Source organism: Girardinichthys multiradiatus, chromosome X, assembly GCF_021462225.1.
Source record: "Girardinichthys multiradiatus isolate DD_20200921_A chromosome X, DD_fGirMul_XY1, whole genome shotgun sequence".
Lineage (NCBI taxonomy): Eukaryota > Metazoa > Chordata > Actinopteri > Cyprinodontiformes > Goodeidae > Girardinichthys > Girardinichthys multiradiatus.
The window spans coordinates 25,983,654-25,998,818 of record NC_061817.1 but is presented as its reverse complement, the minus strand read 5'-3'; the positions used below and the strand labels follow the sequence as shown (position 1 = coordinate 25,998,818).

Sequence of the window (15,165 nt, the reverse complement as noted above, 5' to 3'; positions counted from 1 at the left end):
GCGAAAAGTTTCACTCTAGAGGCCGCTTTTAAGGTGGAATTTGCTGTCCTGGACGGGAGCGAGCGCCCGCGCCAGGTTTCACACGCTCCTTTTCAGAGTGCTTAAGGAGACATTTTGTGTACAAGTAAAAAAAAATAATAAAAGCAGAGGTTGCTGTCGAATTTTTTTGTTAAACCAATATATTTAAACAAACAACAGGGGAAAAAACATTTGAAATAAGTCTACTCAGAGTCAGTTAGTTTGCGTTTACATGAATTGTGACTCCTGCAGACACAAGCAGCAGATTAAACATATGTTAATATACCTGTTAAGCTACATTTTTCTGCATGAATACAACTAGTAGCCCTACATTTGTCAGTTCATTTGAATACTAAATAAATTTCCATTTAAATTCGTTTAAATGTAAATACAGATTTAACGTTTTGGGATGTAAATTTCTTCTGGACCCGTGCTAGCCCAGGGGCCATAAGCAGAAGTTTAATTCCCATTTCTCTTGGGCCAGAGCAAGTCTAATGAGGTTCCAGATTACGCAAACACGATATAACTGCCTATAAAGCTTTCTTATATATTTTAATAGATGTGATAACTACAGCTTTCACAAAGGCAATGTAAATCATTGTTTGATACCTGCCCTAGTTTTATGTCTATACCTTCAGTTCAATGCTTACCCCTCAGGCACATTTTGTGCTTATGAACAAATACTTTCCTCTTCTATTCAGGTTTTGTTCTTTTACTTCATTATTACCTTTAGGGCATGCTACTTGATTGTTCAACGGATTAAAATATTTGGACACCTTACAAAGGGCTGAAAAAAAGTACTTTCCCTACAGATTTCCTTTGTTTTTGTCACAAATGTTTCTGATCATCAATGACCCACAACTCTGCAAAGAATGGTGGGCCATCAAACAGAAGGGGACAAATACTGTTTTTATGACACAGCCCACCGTAGTTCTCTTTCCTGCTTTTCCTTGAATGTGACCCCCCCTTTATGGTTCTCTTTACTGTTCAGGATGTTGTTATCTCATTTAAGATCCACTCACAGCTTTGTGTTTACCCAAGGAACATCTGCTACTATGTTCAGGGAGCAAACTAGTTTTAATAATGAAGATGTTGTATTGCTTAGCTTAGTTGTTAAATGAAATGCTGCTTTAAGACTTTAATGTAGCAGGCATAACATTCCTTTAATAAAGAAGCTTCAATAACAAAATAATGATGAAAATGTCAAGTAGTCAAATGGAGGAGGCTACATCGGTGATTGATTTAGGAACCTGATGACAGCAAGATGTCAATTCATTTACCTGAGGTGTTGTTAGGATCCTGATCCTTTGGGAGTTTGGCTCCAACCAGGAGACCTTAATTTTCCTAAAAGGTTTATAATTTTTAAGCAAATTCATGTTAAAGTTTAACAAAACATGGGGTAGTAGTCCATGGCATATAGCCTGAATTTTCACATGAAAGTGAGTTAAATAAAACATGTACAATTCTTGAACTGTTTGTTTTTTTATTATCGTTAGCAGCCAGAGTAACCATCAATGTAGTTTTATCACCAGACTGAAACAGCACTGGTGAAAGTTACTGATCTTCTTGAAGCTTTAGATAATGGACCTGTGTCAGTACTTGTCCTGTTAGACCTCAGTGCTGTGTTTGAAAGTCAGTCCCAGTATTCTCTTACAAAGGCTTGAATATGGTGTAGGTATAAAGTAACAAGGTTTGTTTAGAACAGATTCCAGTTTGTTTATGCCAATGTTAAGTCTTTTTCACAGATCAGTGTTACTCGTGGTGTACTCCAGGGTTCACTGCTTGGGCCAGTTGTCTATTACAATGCTTCCAGACAGTATGAGGTAAATTTCCAGTGTTATGCTGATGATACTCCACTGTATTTATTAATTAATCCCAATGGATTGAATCTATCTGGACTTTTTGTCTGCTTTTAAATCCAGACAATACAGCAGTTGTTTTGCACCTGAAAATTGGAAAAACAAATGTCCTAGTCCATACATGCAAATGCTTCAGGAGTACTGTACACTCAATCCAAAGCAAACTATAACGAAAAATAAATTAAATTTGCAATGATTCAAAAAAAAAAAAAAAAAAATTAAGGCTTTAACAAACATTTACTGAACACAATGAAAGGGGCTAATGGTTTAGCTTTGCTGTGAAATACTTTGTTGTATAACTGTTTCTGCGAACTGCTTCCCATCTAAGATGCATAGAGTTGACAAGGGTCTTTTAACTGCAAACAGGTATTCCAGCCCAGGATGATTGGACCACATTCCATTGCTCCAGCTGCCTTTCTTGCTTTTGACTCAAACTGCATCATTGATGTTACCTTACAAGTTTCCAAATGGAAGAAAGTCCAGGGATTGTTGTCCACTTCATAGTTAATCTAGTTTCTATACATGAGCTCACACCATGATGCCTTAGCAACTATGTTTCAACATGACCTGTGGATTGAATTCAATGTCTAGAGTCCAAACGAGCAATCTCGCTTTCATCACACAATAAAACATTGTGGCATTTTTCTCTAGGCCAGTGAATGAGTTTTTTGCCAAATGTCTTTTTTTGCTTGGCATTATCCCAGGTTCTTTAATTGTTACAACACTCTCAGATAAGTATAGACCTCCTTTGATCACCCTGGAGCAGATGATTGGTTGAATCTTTGTTGGCAATTCTTCAATTTGTTTGAATTTTCTTCCATGTCTTCCTGGATTTAGTTTCTGAGCATTGGACATTTTTTATGCTGAGCCGCCTGTCGTTTGTGTTTTACTTCTCTTCAATCAACTATTTAATCAAATAACGCTGTTCTTCTGAACAGGGTAACAACCCATTTTACCAAGATTTTCAGAATGCACTACATTTGCTGCTCTCGTGCAACTGTCATACACGTTTTTACAAAGAATGACCTCACTGGTTTAACCCCAAGGCAGATTAAAGATTCAATTAAAGTCAACAGCAAGCATTTCACGACCGTAGAGTCTGTTGGGTTTTCTTTCACTATACATTTACAGGTAAATTATATGCGAAGAAAATGATTACTACCCAAAACCAGTGATGATTGGAGATGTTGGGCTTTGTAGCAGTTATGGGCCAGTCACCCAGGATGGCATTAAAAAAAGGGGGCACACGAGCTCCTGAAAATAAAATCTAACTCATCTCTCAGTTGCCCTGAGCAGGTTTTCTATTGCTTTATGCATGTGCATTGCAGTATACATCCCCTGCTGGCTGCTGATAATAGGCAAGCTAGGTTACATTCTCTCTGTGCAAAAAAAGTAAAATCACAACCTTTAATTTGTAAAATAGCACTGAATAAAGTGAAAGCAACCAACACGTTTTAGTCTTAACAAGTAAAACTTTATTGGAATGATACATTTTGCAAAATATTACTTTATATTTTTTTTTAAACATACTCATTGTGTTCTAAGGGTATCTGTCAAGTTCTCCAGAGGGTAAGATAGTTAAGACTGTCAAAGGCAAAGATATACAGTATTGTTTCCCAAAAAGGTACAATAGACTACACAAGCACTGTACCCAGGTAATGAGGAAAAAAAAAAAGATTGATGTTTTGTTTTTTGCTTTTTTTTCCCCCTTGTTTTTCTGAAAATACAATTAGAAAATATGAACGCAAAACTGCTCAGATGTAAAAAGTGTTATGTGTGGAAATAGAAGGCAAACAGGAGACAAAATTAATGGAGCACAGAGCAGTCAGTAGTGTCAAGCTGGGAGAAAAGAATGAGACAGCTGACAAAGTTTGAGTGAGAAAAAGTGTAACGAAAAGAAGTTTAATGTCTTTAGTGTCTGGAGTGGACCAGGTCGATTAGCCTTCTATAACTCTGATTTTGCTGTTTGTCAGGAAAAAGATGAAACACTATTACATGTTCTTTCCTTAAAATACAAAAGGTATACAGAATAAGCACAAATTATTGAAACAGATTAGAAAACACGTGGCATGTGGTTCATTATCCAGACAAATCATGTTGATACGCGGCCTAATTTAGAGAAATGTCCAAAAAAAAGGAATAAATAGGCTGTTAGAAACAATGATTTTTATCAGAGATGTCTCAGGTCCAGGGAAGGTCTTGCCATCATCCTGCTTTATAACATGCAGGAGAAACCAAGCTCACCAAAGAAACGTGTTATATAAAAAAAAAAAAAATATATACACATCAGGTTTCCAAACAGCACAGAAACAACTCCTTACCAAGACATTCAAAAGGTATCCTGTGTTTGATCTCAATTACATTAAGACACTGCCAAACAATTACTCTTGCCTACTTAAATCATGTAGTCATAAACATTCTAAAAATTTAATGTTACAAGACTCAGACAAATAGATCAATGCACATCAAACAACTCAAAGAAGCGTTTGCAGTGAGATGGACAAAGTCTAGCACCTCGGGCCTATGAAGGGTAGATTGGTGAAAGCTTACATCCTTCAAATCAAAGCAATGAGTTCAGTCAACAAACCAGCACTAAGATTTGGTCTGCGATTGTCTTGCATCCACAGAAATAAACTTGGCAAAAAGGGGGAGTGCTCCAGATTTGCATCCTTAGTTAAATTTGTAACAAAGAAACCAAACAAGAACCTCAAAAGCCCCCCAAATTTGGCTGGGCATTAAAACCATGCGACAAGGTTGAAGGAAGAAAGCAGACAAAAAAAAAAAAAAAAAAAAAAAGTCATCGTAAGGATATTAACATCAGTGACAATAATCTGCAAACGTCCGCCTTACGAGTGAAAGCTGAGCAAGGAGGCTGACACACCTAACTCTTCCATGTTCAATAAATCATTAAGCGTTCATTTTAATATTAAACATCTTATCCACAATATCAGGTACCTTAGCTCAGATAAAACCTCTGTTGTCTCTCTTTGAAAGTGATATTGTACAAAAATACCATGCACGCCTTGTTAAAAAGTTTTGCTACTGTGTTTTTGCGTATTTATATCCACCATCAGAGTTACAAGTAGACAACTGCAATCTACAGTTAACAAAAAATTGTATTTTATAATCGCCTTTACAGGTGTGTGAGACAATGTTGAAAAGATGGATTTTTCTAATAAAAATAAATCATCATCAGGAGTGTGACCACAATGTTAGCAGCTGCTAAACCACGGCTTGTTAACCCACCCTCGAGCACTAAATAACACACAAGCACAGAGATTGACATAAAAAAAAAAAAAAAGGACAAAATGATCACCAATAGTAGTTGTAAAATGCTCTAATAATTTCATCAAAGAGAAAGACAAACTGAATTGCAGACCTCATGTTTACTTCTCTCAGGTCCCCAGAGGATTAAGACGTAGATGAAGTTTACTGTGATAAATAATTTTCACTCTGATCAAAGAGGTCCCAACTGCTTCAAATGGAAGCAGCCGAGTGCATCATCCACCCAATAACCAAGCCACATTGAGCAGACAAAGGCAGGTGCAGACAGCTTTCAAGCTTTCAATCAAATGGCCACGAGGGTCGACATAACCATAGCCAAAACTAGAGAGTTTTTCCAAGCAGTTGGCATTATGATAGGCACATCTGTTGGACTTGGTATTGCTTGGACAGATTCAGGTTGGAGAGACGGATGGAAACTGGCTGACAGGATACAACAATCCCTCTACGGTTGTTAGAGGCTGCTTGTAGAGGGGGCCCATTCAAAAAGGAGCCGAACAGACTTAGTACCTTACAAGGTACATTGTAGCTGAACGGCAACAGAACTATGCTTGTTCTTGTCCAGATCCTGTCCCAAACACAGGAGGGAGAAATCAATGAATAGCAAACCGTGAGAAACAATCAGAAAAGGCAAAACTGCTGGTTCTGTAGACCTTTCTCCACTTTACCTATCTTATTAATTGTTTGTTTTTTTTGGGGGGGGGGGGGGTTACATTATTTTTCTCATTACAAATGAGCAAGTTGTCAGTCCAACTGAGTGTTTCCTGTATTCAGATCCCCTTTTATTCTCTAAATCTCTGTCCCTCACTTTGCTACTCGTGGTTGGAATCTAAAACTCTGCAAACTCTTTTGCACACTTCTCCGTGATGGAAACTCTGATTTCCTCTTCTTCGTAGTCATCGAAGTTGCTTGTGTCACCGGGGCCTTTGCACTTTGGGATGAAAGGAGCTTCCACCTGCAACACAAAAGGTGGCAAATATTACTATATTAATCCAATGCGGTCATACGATAAGGTATTCACCCTAACAGCTGAATCAAACTGGATAATTACTGAATTTACGTTAAATTCACAAACTTCAATGTGTTTTATTGGGATTTGTGTGACAGACCAACATGAGGCAGAAGAAAATAGACACATGGTTTTACAACTAAAAATCTTAAAAGTGTGGCCTGCATTTGTAATCAGCCCCTGTGAGTAAACACTTACCAGAAGCACCCTTTGCTATTGTGACTGCTGCAAGTTTTTTTGGGGTATGTTTCTACCAGCTTGGTAGTTTAAAAGTTTATTTTTAAGGAAAATAGGATAACAGAAATAAATGAACATGAGTATGTGAAAGTCAGTAAGTTTCTAACAGACTTTCATCCAGGATTGCCCTGAATTTAGCTCCGTCCATCTTCTCCTCAACTCTTTCCCTGCTAAAAGAAAAAATAGCCCTCTGACAGCATGATGCTACTACCAGCACAATTTACAATAGGGTTAGTGTGTTCAGGGTCATATACGGTGCCATTTTTCTGCCATACAGTGTTTTGCATATAGGTCAAAAGTGTAATACATCCAACCAGGGCAGCCGTTTCATATGTTTGCTGTGTCCCCTACATGTTTTCAACCCTGGTCCTCAAGGCAAACTGTCCTGCATATTTTAGATGTTTCCCTGCTTTAAACTACACCCCGATTCCGATGACTGCAGTTCACTAAAAGCCTGTTAAATCAGGTTGGTGCGTCTTCAGCAACGCGGCTGAAAAACACAACCCCTTCATTGCTTCTAAAAAACTTGAAAATGGGACTTATTATCAGTGCGTTCTTCCTACAACTCTTCCACAAAACAACAGCTTTGTGGAGTGCACAACTAATGGTTGTTCTGCCAACAGATTCTGCCACCTGAGCTGTGGATCTCTGCAGCTCTTCCCGAGTTACCACAGGCCTTTTGGCTGCTTCTCTGATCAATACCTGATTCATACCTTTGAAAAGTATTCATATCTATTGGACTTTCTCACATTTTGCCACAAACCTCAATGCATTTTAAATGATATACCATGAAGTAGTACATAAAAGGGAAGTGGAGGGAAAAATGCATGATTTTCAACATTTTCTAAACAAATCTAAAAACAGCTGCAACACTTTTATTGTGGGTATCTTTGGTGCAAGTATGGCTTGACGTTTGAGCATCAACTAGGCTATTTTCACAGTGGACTAAGCAATAATTAGGTGACTTCTGAAAGCAATTGTTTACAACAGCTTTAATTTAGGGGCATCAGGATAGAGGAGGTTGAATACCAATTCACAACACTTTTAAGGTGTTAATTTGTACTTAAAGTTCTCCTTGTACAGATGATACACTTGGCCCTGTCTTTCAGTGCTTAAGCACGTTTCTCTTGTAGATATAGCTACTGGCTGAGCTTTTACTGTGACTAACTGTATGTGCTCTCTTTCATGAAAACTGGCTCAGAGTTCATCTGCTTAGCTGTCTTTCTCTCCTAGATGAAGCCACTAAAGGAGCTACAACATTAATGTTTTATTTTTCCTTCCCATAGAAAGTACTCCTGGATCAGTGCTTCTTTGTTCTCTTTGTGTCTCTGCTCTGTTCTCTCAAACCTCCAGTTGGTCGTGGCAGATGGCCGCTCACACTGAGCCCGGTTCTGGTTCTGCTGGAGGTTTCTTCCTGTTAAAAGGGAGTTTTTCCTCTCATTGTCGCTACATGCATGCTCAGTATGAGGGATTGCTGCAAAGTCAACACCAGTGACTGTCCACTGTCTCTACATGCTCATCCGGGAGGAGGGAATGCTGCAAATCACTGACTGGATGCAATCTGCTGGGTTTCCTTAGATAGAAAAACCTTTTAACCAATTTGAATAAGTAACTTCATTGACTGCACTGTTTGAGACGACGTGTCGTGAAGCGGCCAACATAAATACATTGAATTGAATTGAAAATGTTTTGAAAGAAGTTTGAATCCTTTTCCATCTGCTTTACAATTATGCACTACTTACACTGGTCTGTTACGAAAAATCGCAGTAAACTCCAGTGAGGTTTTGGCTGTAACATGATGAAATGTGAAAAGGTTTACGTGGAATAATTCTAAAAACTAAGAACAATTCTCTGTATTGCTTTGCAACCAGTGTAGGCTGGGAAGTAATATTAATAAACACTAAAAAGCTCAAGATGAGGAGATATGGTTTTCTTTATATTAGTCATGTTTAATTGGTATTTGTTTTGTCAGTGTGGCAATCACCACAGCTTTTCTGATATTTCTAAGATGATATAAAGCTATTTCTTTGTAATTTCTTCATCGTTTAGTAATTCACTAATTCCAATTAAAAAGTACAGGCAGAAATATTTCCACTAATCAAAGCTTAATTTAAACCCATCTTGTTTGGTTTGAAAGCTTTCTCTGTCCCTGTAAGACGACACCTTTGCCACACAATGTTAGAATAAGAAAAAAATTGGCCCCACCTTTCTCTGGTAGATGGCAATCCAATCTGTGGTGGCAAACCACTTGTGACCCTTGATATCATTGACTCCATTCCTGAGGTTGCCGAACCGCTTGGTCAGGTCCACCTGCAGCAAATTTCTCAACAGATCCTTCAGGTCTGAGCTGAAGTGGGAAGGGAAACGAACCTACAAACAGTAAAAGCAACATTCATGAAGAGGGTATTCCCAAACCCCAAGGGTTTATGCCTCCAATTTATGTTGAGTGGACTAAACCGTTTCTGAATGTGTGCCACAGCAGCATTTTCGGTTGTCTGGGTATTACATTTAAAGAAACAATTATGTAAAGAACAAAATCTGGATACTTTGCTAATTTTTCAGAATGCTAATTTAAATGCAAGTGATAGATTTTACCCAAGACAAGTCCTGTCCATAAACCAACACTGAAACGAGTAAATCATGAATGGGTGAAGAAGAAGTGGACCACAGTAGTGAAAATAACCTTATAGGAAACAACATCCAACCACTGCGATTAAAAAAGGAAGACTTTGCCACCCGGTAAACTGTTTTTGGGAAGTTTAAAAAAAACTTCCCAAAAGCGTTGATTGTAAAACAATCAACATAGAACAAGAACAAATGAAGCAGAAAATTGCTTAGTCGGGGTTATTTCTGCCAAAACAATGGTGAAAATTAATTTAATTAAGAATTATGTGATGATGTGTAGCTGAAATATTTGCTCCTAACCAGTGAGAATTTTAATAATTCAAAACAAATGTTTACTGTCAAAAACAAGAAAGTGTGATCAGTGTGACTTTCCCTAAAACTCACCTTCCCCGATACAATCTTTTCATAAATCTGGATCGGCTGGTCTGCAAAGAAGGGAGGATAACCAGCAGCCATCTCGTATATCAGAACGCCCAGAGCCCACCAGTCCACTGCCTTATTGTAACCCTGAAAACAGGAAAAGACGGAGCATAACTTACACATTTAACAAACCTCAACGTAGAATACGATAGAGGAAAACTGCTGCTGAAGCTGCAGGACTATGAGATGGTCTGAGCTCAACGCTTACTTTACTGAGGATAATCTCTGGTGCCAGATACTCTGGAGTCCCACAAAGCGTCCAGGTTCGGCCTTTCACTCTTTTTGCAAATCCGAAATCTGTTACCTAAAGAGAGTACAGAGCAGACAGGTCAAAGCACTGACCACATGCTTTATAAAGACAAGATAGAAATTGGTATTGATCTTGGAAAAAAAAGCAATTGTGAAAATCTCACCTGTATGTAACCTTGCTGATCAATCAAGAGGTTCTCTGGCTTCAGGTCTCGATAGATGAGATCCAAGGAGTGAAGGTATTCAAAGGTCAGTACAATCTGGGCTGCGTAGAAGCGGGCGTGTGGTTCACTGTAAAACATACCAACCTCAATATTTACAATCAAACAAAGTGTGCATTAAACTACTTAGCCTGTGCGGATTCAGAAGTCAGCTTACCTAAATCTACCAATCCTCCTTAAATGTGAGAACATTTCCCCCCCAGGCACATACTCCATCACCATATACAGATTACTGTTATCCTGCAGCAAGACAACAAACGTGTTACATTGGTGCAGAAAATGGTGCATATATACTTTAACAGACACACAGACAAACGTTTAAAAGGCACACCTTAAACGAGTGTTCCAGTCGCACCAGAAAGGGAAAATTGACAGCTTGCAGGATACGTTTCTCGTTCAGTGTGTGTTCTATCTGCTTCAGTTTCACTACCTAGAAAAAAAATTCAGGTTTTAAGTGAAAGAGATGCATTGTCAAAGCAGATATTCATCTAAAAAGTTGCTATTTATTGGTGCAACAATCCAAACTAGTTTATATTACTAGGAAAAGTACAATTTCTATAAAGAGGCATCACCTTCTTGAGAAACACAGCCTGATCCCGGCTAGTCAAACCAAGCCGTCATGTTTAATTAACACAATTTTATCTCTTGTAAGGTGTGCATCAAGCTCAATCTACCTTTTGTTTGTCAAGTATCTTCATGGCAAAATGCTGGCCTGTCTCTTTGTGTTTAACCAACATGACGCGGCCAAATGAGCCAGTGCCTAGGGTCTTTAAACGCTCAAAGTGATCCAACGCTGCAGTTTGCTGGAAGGGCAGAAGAAGATATCAATAAGAAAACACCTAGACAAAACGTGATAGATAAATAAGACGTATCATAAAAAGCATGGTTATTTAAATAAATATCAGTACACTGTGCTGTTTTTTTTATTATGGAAGCCCATTTCCCTCACTCTGATGAAAAAAGAAACAAAAATTGTATCTCATAATTATGAGATCTAAATATGAGATGCTATCTCATAATAATAAGATAGCATCCCATTATCATAAGATAGCTAAGTCATAATTATGAGATACAAGAGTACAAGAATGTACGTGTTATTTCACAATTGTCCAGCAGGGGGCGTCCTGCTCTTGTGAAATAAAAAGCCACCTAACTGACCAACAACAAAAGAATAAGTAAATCTTAACTCAGAAGCAAATAATGATTAAACATGTTTTTTGTTTTTTTAAGCGTATTTAAGTAACATTTTCTGTGTAATATTACCCTGACTGTTAAAAAAAGAAAACATAGTTTAGACATTAAAAGGAGACATCTAAAGGTAATCATTTACTCACTAACCTGTGCTGGATTCTCCCATTTTTTCAGGAAATCTTCTTTGGCTTTGGCAAGAAACTCCTTCACTGCAATCAGAAACAAAGTGCGTGTTAGGAGATTTTGAACCAAAAAACACCCAGAGAAATAGCCCGGAGAAGAATACTTCAGTCCCTGCTATAAAGTCAGAGACAGTGCAAAAACTGAGAAAACATAAAAATAAAGCACCCCAAATGTAAATAATTTACAGAATCCAACTCAACCTGTGACTAACTAATGCTCAGCAAACCATTCGACTTAAATAAGACATCTGAAAGTCACCTCAGCAGGAAAACATTGTGCATGGTCATAGTCCACAGCCTGACATCAACCAATATGCAACGCCAGGCTGCAGAAGATGAGCTAGATGTCAGAGTAGGAAAAACAGGACTGGTAAGGCCTTGTTCCCATTTTCACCCCACGTCTGGTTATTTACAGCTCCGCATGCCTCGAGTAGTTTTGCATAGCACTGCAATCCAAATGCAACAGTGTGTAGCGTTTGGGGTCAGTTTCTGAGAAAGTTGGTTTTCAAGAGTTCTGAGTAACACCACCAGAAAAGAAACAAAAATCCGAAGGAAAAAAAAAGAAAAAGGGGGATTAACTTAAGCCGGACTATTGAGATGCCATCACTGCGTGCTGATAAACAAACATACACTAAATAAGTAAATGAGGGCTAAAAATGTGTCGTTTAAGGAGGATGAGTACTCATGCCCTTTCTTGACTTTGTAGGTCAGTGGAAAGTAAACATGAAACAAAATTATTATCCGACAGTCATCTGGCGGTGGACATTTTAATTATGACTTGGCACACATGCTGTCATATGGAGAAGTTAATTTCTTTGACCCTTATCTTTATGGGGCTTCTTACAGTGCTCTGTGGGAACATGCAGACAACTAGTCCTTCCTCATTCCTCCCCACCATGTGTGCACTGGCTACAGTAACTGAGGGAATACTGCCATTTCTGCCGTCAGACTTGGACATACACAGAAGAAAGTTAGCAACAAACATCTGCCGTCAGAAAAAGGACTATAAATTTCAGCTTATTTTGCTGCTAAATTACTTTAGCAAAAACAGGAAAATTGCAATTCTTTCAGAGGCTGACATTTGTGCACTTAACTGAACACATTTAAAAATAACAACAGAAAAGAATGATCACAGTATCATAAAACCAGCAGAACGATAACCCTGGTTAAACCTTTCATGATTATGCAAATTTTCTATCTAGCTAATCAATGCCAAACAGCTGCCTGGGGCACTTTAGATAAAGCCAGCCAGTGGTCAATAGAGTGCAAGTTGAGTTAGAGTGCTATAGAGGGCTATAAATGTTAACATAAATTATGTTTGAATTAGAAAACTTAAATTATGACAAAACCTTCTCAAATGAATCTATTGACATAAATTACTCAGGGTATTTAGACAAATACAAAATCTACATCCTTACTAAGGTCCGATTTCCTGCAAACTCTCTAAAGTTCAGCTCCAACAGTAGGATGGGAGAAGGCCAGCAAAAATGGCAAAGACTAAAGTTCACGTAAACATGTCAGGACGGTTGTGGCTCCCACAGAGAGCAATGAAAGCAGACCGGAGAAAACATTTCCCAAGAAAGTGGCTCAACTTCCACTTCCAAGCAGAAAGAGCCAAAAATGGAACAATCACTAGAATATGGTTGAGTGCTGAGGAGGAAAAACAGGGATATAGTGGATGTAGGATCAGCAGCTGTCCTAAAAGCTCCTGGCCTTCATCTAGTCAGCTTTTCTGTTAGATTTAGGAGCTTTTCCTGTCATGGCTACTCTGGAGCTGCAAGTGAACAAAACGCCTCACCATATACCCTAAAATTCCTTACCGTCTGGGGGGACTATGGGTACCTCTGGTGCTGCAGCCTCTGCTGAGCGCGACCCAGATTCGCTTGAGCGCGAGGACGACTCCCTCTTGCTTGCATGCTTTCTGGAGCTCTTCCTGTCACACATTAGCCTTGCAAAGTCTCCCCTGTACTTCTTCCTTTGCCTCTTCCTCACAGCCACAGACTCATGACCTGTCCTCCCCCTTGAAGAGCTATCTGGCCAGACCAGCGACTAAAACCTTGACACAAACCAATTGGGTGTCCTTGGCAGCAGACAGTATTCAAGCTTTCCAAAGAATGTCACTTTGCCGGAGACCAGGTTTAAAAAGTTGCATCCACCTCCACCGTGCAGCAGTGCTCCCGTTAAAACTCCTACAGATCAATTGGACCCTTGCTTGGTTTGTATCAATATTTATTCTGTACACAAAGTGCTCTCTGCCGTTCCCTCTCATGTTAAACACACACAAACACATGACACACACCGAGGCTATATATTGATCTAAACAGGGGCACAATCACCAGGAGGAGGGGCATAAAACACTAGCTGGTATAATAAACCAGCCCAGAGATGAAGTCCTATGGAAAACTAGGCCTAAGTAAAGGCCCCTGAGATGAAGCAGACACTAATAGATGCAGGGCAAACTTTCCCTAAATAGCCGAACCAATCAGATTTCACATCTTTGATGACAAACCTTTAGAGATGATCTGGGTGTTTTCCGAAAAACATAAAAAGTGGCACTCCAGGGAGAGGAGCAAAACAGGAACGGTCTGCCACACAAACTTTTTCTCTAAGCCCAAATGTACCAGAGCCTGCATAGTGCCAGTGCTGAATTGATCCTCCAAAAATCAATCCGACATCTCTCCCCTGGGCCTCGCTGGCCCACTCTGACGCAGAAACAGAAGGGTTATATTAGGGCAGGCCGACCGACATTACACCGTAAAAGTGTGAATAATCAGGTCTTAGTTTACAGCCAGTCTTGTTCAGATGGACAATGTGGTGCAGAATAAAATGGTTAAGGAGGCAAACACAGTAGCATTTAGGCTAGAAATGTGCTTGCCAGTCTGCAAAGTTGAAAAATCAATTTCTGACATAAGCTGCCTATAGCCAGGGGGCACTTACTCAGAAACCCACCAATGGAAACTTGTTTTATAATCTAATGCCCTGAAACACAGTGGCCAGACAATTTACTAACAGTTCAGAAACACAGGAGCTCAAGAATTTCTCATCCGTCTTCTGCTGGTTTCATAGAGTTTTCACTTAAATTCAGCCATGTGAGGACAGCCTTAGAGTTTCAGTCCAGAAAATATGTTTTTGTTAGAAAATGAATCTCACTTTGCTGTTTTTGTATAGCTGTGGATCATATAAACAGATCTATAGCTTGCCACAAACACAACCAAGCCTTTGCATGATAGTAAAACAGGCACAGCAATAAGCCATAGCTCTAACTGCTGTAAACACGGCTGTAGCAACAACACATTCATAGTTGTCTTTTTTTATTTCCTAAACTTTACAAAAATTACAGGTTTTTTCCTCCAAAATGCTATGTGTAAAACAAGCCTCCGGATGCAGTCTTCAGGGGTACTTCATACATCAGTCGGGTTTGTTTGGTTCCGTCTGAACTACAGTGTCAAATGATGACTAAAGCGTCTGCTTCACTGTCAAATGAGCCGGGTTAGAAAGGTTCTACAAAGTTCTCAAAGGCCAAAAAGGTCCAGATTATGAGAGTACTTCAAGTCAGGTAGCAATAAACAGGGGTTTGGACACGAGCTTCATTTTAAACCACAACAACACAAGCAAAATACATGATGACTGTTAATATGCAGACTTTGTACAGCTGACCAAATCAATTTTAGCTCCTCCCTTATTATAAACCATACACAACACATACAGTAATTACATACAAGTAAGGTTGTCGTGATAATATATCAAACTCAATACTGATACTACTGATAATAAAAACACCCATTACCATTTTAGATAGTACAGGCATTTTTTTAAGACTTTCTTTTAACTGAATATCAGAAACATATAATCAAATAATCTAAATATTGAAA

At 38.9% G+C, this 15,165-nt stretch overlaps 1 protein-coding gene across 1 annotated transcript; it reads right to left on the bottom strand.

Annotated features, from left to right (window-relative positions):
- Positions 1–5,839: 5,839 nt before the first annotated feature.
- On the bottom strand, positions 5,840–13,435 carry LOC124862895 (cAMP-dependent protein kinase catalytic subunit alpha-like). Its single transcript, XM_047357091.1, has 10 exons — positions 13,114–13,435; positions 11,259–11,320; positions 10,595–10,723; positions 10,252–10,350; positions 10,078–10,160; positions 9,864–9,990; positions 9,659–9,754; positions 9,415–9,537; positions 8,611–8,775; positions 5,840–6,114 (listed from the first exon to the last, which is right to left on the bottom strand). The coding sequence occupies exons 1-10, from the start codon at positions 13,235–13,237 to the stop codon at positions 5,989–5,991; spliced, it is 1,134 nt and encodes a 377-aa protein (XP_047213047.1). The 5' UTR covers positions 13,238–13,435; the 3' UTR covers positions 5,840–5,988.
- Positions 13,436–15,165: the final 1,730 nt, after the last annotated feature.

What these genes read in the sequence shown, in the direction of transcription:
- LOC124862895 (XM_047357091.1), bottom strand. Translation starts at nt 13,237, where the DNA reads ATGTGTGACAGGAAGAGCTCCAGAAAGCATGCAAGCAAGAGGGAGTCG. An exon ending in AAAAGATTGTATCGGGGAAG is followed by an intron (nt 8,776 to 9,414) that starts GTGAGTTTTAGG and finishes TACTGTTTGTAG; the next exon opens with GTTCGTTTCCCTTCCCACTT. An exon ending in TTGCCATCTACCAGAGAAAG is followed by an intron (nt 6,115 to 8,610) that starts GTGGGGCCAATT and finishes TTTGTGTTGCAG; the next exon opens with GTGGAAGCTCCTTTCATCCC.